The sequence below is a fragment of the Hyla sarda genome, chromosome 11, assembly GCF_029499605.1.
Source record: "Hyla sarda isolate aHylSar1 chromosome 11, aHylSar1.hap1, whole genome shotgun sequence".
Classification (NCBI taxonomy): Eukaryota; Metazoa; Chordata; class Amphibia; order Anura; family Hylidae; genus Hyla; species Hyla sarda.
In genome coordinates, this window is record NC_079199.1 from 14,029,097 (window position 1) to 14,037,431 (window position 8,335).

At 40.5% G+C, this 8,335-nt stretch overlaps 1 protein-coding gene across 7 annotated transcripts in view; it reads right to left on the reverse strand.

The window, feature by feature from the left end:
- Positions 1-8,335, reverse strand: part of LOC130295024 (cholesterol 24-hydroxylase-like) — a 40,519-nt gene that overhangs the window by 20,864 nt on the left and 11,320 nt on the right. Inside the window, exon 1 of one of the 7 annotated variants that reach the window (XM_056545231.1) lies at positions 416-594. The exons of the other annotated variants lie outside the window; for them this stretch is intronic. Coding sequence (XP_056401206.1) covers positions 416-552 — 137 coding nt within the window. The 5' untranslated portion in view covers positions 553-594. Of the gene's footprint in view, positions 1-415; positions 595-8,335 lie in introns of those variants that run through there. 7 annotated transcript variants of the gene reach the window in all.

Genomic DNA, 8,335 nt, shown 5'->3' on the forward strand with positions numbered 1-8,335 from the left:
ACAGTATGGTATTCTTTTGGTACCAGCACTATTTATTTGGGCACAGTATGGTATTCTTTGGGTACCAGCACTATTTATTTGGGCACAGTATGGTATTCTTTTGGTACCAGCACTATTTATTTGGGCACAGTATGGTATTCTTTTGGTACCAGCACTATTTATTTGGGCACAGTATGGTATTCTTTTGGTACCAGCACTATTTATTTGGGCACAGTATGGTATTCTTTGGGTACCAGCACTGTTTATCTGGGCACAGTATGGTATTCATAGGGTACCAGCACTATCTATTTATTTATTTGGGCACAGTATGGTATTCTTTGGGTACCATCCATATTTATCTGGGCACAGTATGATATTTGTTATGAACCAGCACTATTTATCTTGGCACTGTATGGTATTCTCCTCTTCTGCTCACCTGTCTCTGGGGGGTCCCGGGATGTGGTCGTACTTCATGTGGATATACTGGACATAGGCGCAGTAGAGCAGGAAACAGGCAGTAGCCAGGCCCAGCAGCAGCAGGAGGGCCCCTAATATGAAAGTCCACAGGGCCATGGTCAGGGGCCACACAGAGTCCTCAAGCTGAGCTCCGATGTATGTGTTCAGAACAGAACGTAACACATATAGAGGAGGGGACGGCCATAACCAGGAAGAGGACGGTGTCTATAGGGAGGGGAGGGCTGGTCAGGATCAATGTATATGGAGCAGGAGGCCTCACACAGTGTACAATGGAATAATCCAGACTAATCCTGCGCTGGAAGCCCCTGGTCGGATATTTTTCTGCATTATCGACTAAAATCAGCACTAAAAGCCGCGAACGGAGTTCTGTGTTACGAAGCTAAATTATAAAATGACGTGTAAACTAGAGATGAGCGAATTTACAGTAAATTCGATTCGTCACGAACTTCTCGGCTCGGCAGTTGAGGATTTCTCCTGCGTAAATTAGTTCAGCTTTCAGGTGCTCCGGTGGGCTGGAAAAGGTGGAAACATTCCTAGGAAAGAGTCTCCTAAGACTGTGTCCACCTTTTTCAGCCCACCGGAGCACCGGAAAGCTGAACTAATTTATGCAGGAAAAGTCATCAACTGCCGAGCCGAGAAGTTCGTGACGAATCGAATTTACTGTAAGTTCGCTCATCTCTAGTGTAAACTAAAAATATCTAATCTACATAACAAATCTACATAACAAAAACATAAACCAGTGACTCAGAGACCTTGTGGGCTCGCTGGGACTTGTAGTAGGACTGGGTATTTTAGGGACTGTGGCTGCAGACTGGGCTTGAGACCTCCAATGCTCCGGACACACACACTGAGACGACTGCGCTGGACCTCCGCTTAGGCTGGGTTCACACCACGTTTTTGCCATACTGTTTTCAATCAGTTTTTCTAAAGAAAAACATATGGCAAAAAAAAAAAAAAACGGATGGAAACTTATGGGAAAAAGTAAACCATATGTGTTTTTAAACCGTATACTGTTTTTAAAAGTGCATACGGTTCCGTCTGTTTTTATAAAAAATTAAATAAAATAAAAAAACATAACTTTTTTTTAAATTTTATTTGAAATAAATGAATTTTTTACATTTTTACTTTAGGATGGAAATGCGCGTGGGCAAAGTAAAAACCGTGTATGGTTTCCGGTATGCATGTGCGTTTCCCGTTGACGTCCATGTTAAAAAAAAAAAAAAACGGATGCGGTTGCAATATGGGGCTTTTGCAAATGGTTTTTAACTCGGAGACAAAACCATGGTTTTGAGTATGGAAAAAAAACTTATTGCAAGCAAACCGTACCCAACCGGATGCATCCGGGTGCAGACGGTTTTCAATTGTTTGTCTATGTTTACAGTGATCCCTCAACATACGATGGTAATCCGGTCCAAATGGACCATCGTTTGTTGAAACCATCGTATGTTGAGGGATCCGTGCAATGTAAAGTATAGGACAGTGGTCTACAACCTGCGGACCTCTAGATGTTGCAAAACTGCAACACCCAGCATGCCCGGACAGCCAACGGCTGTCCGGGCATGCTGGGAGTTGTAGTTTTGCAACATCTGGAGGTCCGCAGGTTGAAGACCACTGTTAGAGGAAGTTGCACTCACCTGTCCCCGCCGCTACGGACCGTCACCGCTGCCCGGGATGTTGCCGTCCATCGCTGTCGCCGCGTCACCAACGCTCCGGCAAGGCCTCTGCTTCCCCGGCATCTTCGCTCTCCGTCGCCGCCATCACGTCGTTACGCACGCCGCTCCTATTGGATGATGGGACGGCGTGCGCAGCGACGTGATGATGACGATGGAGAGCGCCGACGATGCAGGGGATCCCGAAGAGGACGGTCCGGAGCCCCGAGGACAGGTAAGTGATCGTCAGCGGACCACACGGGGCACCGTAAACGGCTATCCGGGGGCAGCTGAAGCAGTCTGCGCTGCAGGATAGCCGTTTATGCGATGGCCCCGACATACAAAAGCATCGTATGTTGATGCTGCCTCTGAGAGTGATCGTATGCTGAAATGATCGTATGTCGGGGCCATCGTAGGTCGAGGGGGGGGGGGGGGGGGGTCACTGTACTGTTTTCAATACGGTTCCATACCTTTTCTATGATGAAAACGTATACGGGATCCGTACTTGAAAAACGCGGTGTGAACCCGGCCTTAGCGGAAGAGCAGAGCTCAAAGAGAGAGAAGCTCCACCCAGGGCTTATATGGGGGAGACTAGCAGGGAGCCCATTGGTCACTCTCGGGATCACCTGGTCACTGATACCTCCTGGGTAACAATCACATGGTACATTTTGTTAAAGGGGTTCTTCGGTGGAAAACATTTTATTTTTAATCAACTGGTGCCAGAAAGTTAAACAGATTTGTAAATTACTTCTATTTAAAAAATCTTTATCCTTCCAGTACTTATCAGCTGCTTTATACTACAGAGAAAGTTCTTTTTTTTTTTGATTTTTTTTTTTTCTCTGTCCACGGTGCTCTCTGCTGACACCTCTGTCCATGTCAGGAACTGTCAAGAGCAGGATAGGTTTGCTGTGGGGATATGCTTCTACTCTGGACAGTTCCTAAAATAGACAGAGGTGTCAGCACAGAGCACCGTGGACAGAAAAAAAAAATCCAAAGAGAAAGGGACTTTCTCTGTAGCATAAAGCAGCTAATAAGTACTGGAAGGATTAAGATTTTTAAATAGAAATAATTTACAAATCCGTTTAACTTTCTGGCACCAGTTGATTTAAAAAAAAATGTTTTCTACCGGAGTACCCCTTTAAAGGCCTTTTCATTTTTAACAGGCCTTTTCAAAATGAAAGAAGCGATCTGATTGGTTGCTATGGGCAACTCAGCAACTTCTCCTCTGGACAGGTTTTGATAAATCTCCCCCTATGTTCCGTCCATTTTTCATACATACATATTAATATACATACATATATACAGTATATAAGCTGCAACAACTTAAACATATACGTTTGGGAAATGCACCGAACATGGTCGCTGACTGACTACGCGTGGGGCCCGCTGTCAGTGCGCCGTGGTATATGGCGGTAACCTTTTTTGACAGGTTGCTGATGTATACCGAGAGTGTATGGGGAAAATGTGAAGGGATCATAGTCTTATTAGATACACTCAACATACAGTATCACACATGGTAGGCTTAGACACACTGATAGTATAGTGTTGAGCGGCATAGGCCATATTCGAATTCGCGAATATTCGCAAATATATGGACGAATATCCGTCATCTATTCGCGAATATTCGCATATTCGAAAGTTATCATTCTATTTTCGCATATGCGAAACTTCGCACAACTCTCTTTACACCGTTCGCATATGCGAAAATTCGTTAAATTCGCATTGCTAATATTCACGAGCAACACTAGTGTTCACTAGTGTTGAGCGGCATAGGCCATATTCGAATTCGCGAATATTCGCGAATATATGGACGAATATTCGTCATATATTCGCATATTCGTAACATTCTCGTTTTATTTTCGCAAATGCGGAAAATTCACTTGTGCGAACATTTTACATATACTAATTTTCGCATATACGAAAAAAAAATAACATCCGCGAAAATTTGTATATGCGGAAATTATAGCATATGTAAAATGTTCGCAGATGCGAAAATATGCACGCCAGTCTCACACAGTAGTATTAGGGCCTTCTTTACACCACACAAGCTGGAAGCAGAGAGGGATGATCACTGTGATGTGTACTGTGGAAAAAAAAACAAAAAAAAAAAAAACGAATATTCGTAATTACGAATATATAGCGCAGTGTTCGCGAAATTCGCGAATTCGCGAATATTCGATATTCACAAATGATATTCGAATTGCGAATATTCGCGAGCAACACTATGTGTACTGTGAAAAAAAATAAAACGAATATTCGTAATTACGAATTTATAGTGCTATATTCGCGTATTCGCGAATATGCGATATTCGCGAATAGAATTTGCATTGTGAATATTCGCGAGCAACACTACAATAGTATGCATTTATAGCAGTGGTCTCAGTGTTGGTCGCGAATATTCGCAATTCAAATTGTATTCTCGAATATATATTCGCAATTACGAATATTCCCAATTCTTCGCTTATGCAAACTTTAGCATATGCATGCATGTGATATATATTATTTTTTATTTTTTATTTTTTTTTTTTAGTAAATGTTCGCATACGCGAATTGTCCCATGCTTTAATTTTCTTACATGCGACTTTTCTCCTGTTTCCCTTGTGTTAATTTTCCTATATGCGAATTTCCGGTATGTCCTTTTTTTTTTTCTCTCATATGCGCATTTTTTATATGATCTAAATTGTCTGGTATGCGAATTTCCTTTCTTGAATGTTTTCGCATATGCGAATTGTTACATGTTAAATTTTCTTATATGCGAATTGTTTAAGCGCATTTTCTCGCATGTAAATTTTCGTATATGCGAATGTGCATATGCAAAACTTTATACGGGTATTACGCATATGCGCATGTAGCGAATATATGACGAATATTCGTCCATATATTTGCGAAATATCGCGAATTCGAATATGGCCTATGCCGCTCAACACTAGTCTCAAACTGTGGCCCTCCAGATGTTGCAAAACTTCAACTCCCAGCATGCCCAGACAGTAGTTTGACTGTATGCTGTAAAGCATGACCCTTTTTCTACCAGCCTAGAGCATAACAAGTAGTTATATATCAACTAAAAATATAGTAGAGTTAAAGGGGTTATCCAGAAATAGAAAAACAGAGCTTTTTTTTTTTTAAACAGCTCCACGTCTGTCCCCAGGTTGGGTGCGGTATTACAACTTTGCTCCATTCCCTTTAATGTAACTGAGCTGCAGAACCACACCCAACCTGGAGACAGACAGGGAGCAGTTATTCAAAGAAATCAGCTTTGTTTTTTCTATTCCTGGATAACCCCTTTAAAGGAACCCTAACTCACCCCTTATATGTTGTCTGGAGCGTACTTCATGGGTATATACTGACAAGTAATATACAGAACAACAGGAGGGATATCCAGACCTGGAAAACAAGAGATTCACAACAAAGGGGTTATCCAGGATTAGTAAAACAGAGCTGATTACTTTAAAAACACAGCACCACACCTGCCATCAGGTTGGTTAGGGTATTGCAGCTCAGTTCTTTTGAAGTGAATGGTACCATATTGTAATAACACACACAACCTGAGGACAGGGGTGGTGCTGTTTTTGGAAGAAATTTGCTCTGTTTTGCTAGCCCTTGATACATCCCTTCCTGTTTATTCTTGTCAAAGAAAACTAATAAAATCCTCATATGTGATCATAAAACATGATGAACCCACGGAGGTGTGAATCATTTTGTAATAAGCTGTGTAGAAGACATGAGGTGCTTAAAGGGGTACTCCGATGGAAAACTATTTTATTTATTATTATTTTTTTTATGAACTGGTGTCAGAAAGTTAAACAGATTTCTAAATTACTTCTATTAAAAAATCTTTACCCTTCCAGTACTTTTTAGCAGCTGTATGCTACAGAGGAAATTCTTTTCTTTTTGAATTTATTTTTTGTCTTGTCCACAGTGCTCTCTGCTGACACCTCTGTCCGTGTCAGGAACTGTCCAGAGCAGCATAGGTTTGCAATGGGGATTTTCTCCTGCTCTGGACAGTTCCTGATACGGGCATCAGGTGTCAGCAGAGAGCACTGTGGACAAGACAAAAAAGAAAATTCAAAAAGAAAAGAATTTCCTCTGTAGCATACAGCTGCTAAAAAGTACTGGAAAGGTAAAGATTTTTTAATAGAAGTCATTAACAAATCTGTTTAACTTTCTGGCACTACATGATTTAAAAAATAATAATAATGTTTTCTACCGGAGTATCGCATTAAATTTAACAAATTTGGATCTGAACAATAAAGGGAAAAAATAATTCTGTTGGGGGCAAATAAAAGTTTTAACTGTAGTACCTATGAAGCTCCAGCAGATGGAGACATAACTCCAGACATTATGCTGTACAGTGTGGTCAAAAAAACCTGCTTGATCTTCACGTGTGAATTAACCCTTACTGCGGAAGTCAGTATGACCAACCTTTTCCGTAATTTGTGACCCACCACCACCTAATGTCAATTATTGCTGTCTGGGGTGACATCTACAGATGAGCGAACTTACAGTAAATTCGATTCGTCACAAACTTCTCGGCTCGGCAGTTGATAACTTATCCTGCGTAAATTAGTTCAGCTTTCAGGTGCTCCGGTGGGCTGGAAAAGGTGGATACATTCCTAGAAAAGAGTCTCCTAGGACTGTATCCACCTTTTCCAGCCCACCGGAGCATCGGAAAGCTGAACTAATTTATGCAGGAAAAGTCATCAACTGCCGAGCCGAGAAGTTTGTGACGAATCGAATTTACTGTAAGTTCGCTCATCTCTAGTGACATCGAACAGATACAGATGTCATCCGCACTTATGTCCACACCGTGAAAAAAAATTATATTGCACCAAAAAGGAGGTGTATAACATGAAACTTTCTATAAAAGATAAATCTTTTGATCAGGAGATGTACAGGAAGTCCATAGACTTGCATGGGACTTGAGACAAAACCCTGACCCTCGCAAATAGGGATGGGTTAGGGTTATTTATACTCTTTATATAACTATATTTTTAGTTGACATATATCAAAATATCTCAAGCCATTTGGAAGCCATACTGGAACATGCATACGTTAAATTATATATGTATATATATATATATATATATATATATATATATATATATATATATATATATCAATCATAAAACAGTGTTTTTCAAACGGTGTGCCTCCAGCTGTTGCAAAGCTACAACTCCCAGCATGCCCGGACAGCCTTTGGCTGTCCGGGCATGCTGGGAGTTGTAGCTTTGCAACAGCTGGGGGCACACCATTTGAAAAACACTGGGAGTTGTAGTTTTGCAACAGCTGGAACAGCTGGAGGCACACTGTTTGGAAAACACTGTTATAAAAAGTTGCAGAAACTTAATTGCATCTCTCTTAGATTCTAGTAATATATATTGCAATGTAAAGCTTTTTGTTTAAAAGTCCAGGGCAATCTCTGCAGCCCGAGAGTAACGTGATCAGGAGATGTACAGGAAGTCCATAGACTTGCATGGGACTTCAGACAAAACCCTCACAAATAGGGATGGGTTAGGGTTAATTAATCTCTTTATATAACTATATCTTTAGTTGACATATATAGAAATATATCCAGCCATTTGAAAGCCATACTGGAACATGCATACATTTAAAAAAATTGTATATAAAAAATATATATATATGTAAGAAAAAAAAAAAGTGTTTTCCAGTGTGCCTTACAAAACTACAATTCCCAGCATACAATTAGATGACATATATATAGTAATTAGAGATGAGCGAACTTACAGTGAATTCGATTCGTCACGAACTTCTCGGCTCGGCAGTTGCTGACTTATCCTGCATAAATTAGTTCAGCCTTCAGGTGCTCCGGTGGGCTGGAAAAGGTGGATACAGTCCTAGGAAAGAGTCTCCTAGGACTGTATCCACCTTTTCCAGCCCACGGGAGCACCTGAAAGCTGAACTAATTTATGCAGGATAAGCCATCAACTGCCGAGCCGAGAAGTTTGTGACGAATTGAATTTACTGTAAGTTTGCTCATCTCTAATCGAAATATTTCCAGCCGTTTGGAAGCTATGCTGGAATATGCATACATAAAAAAAATAATAATAAAAAAAAATATATATAAATATGTATATATATATATATATATATATATATATATATATATATATATATATATATAGTATATGTATATATATCCAAGCAAGAACAGCAGCACAACCCAGTCAAAAGTGCAAAATGTAGTGAGTGCCAGCAGGACATGTAGTCCT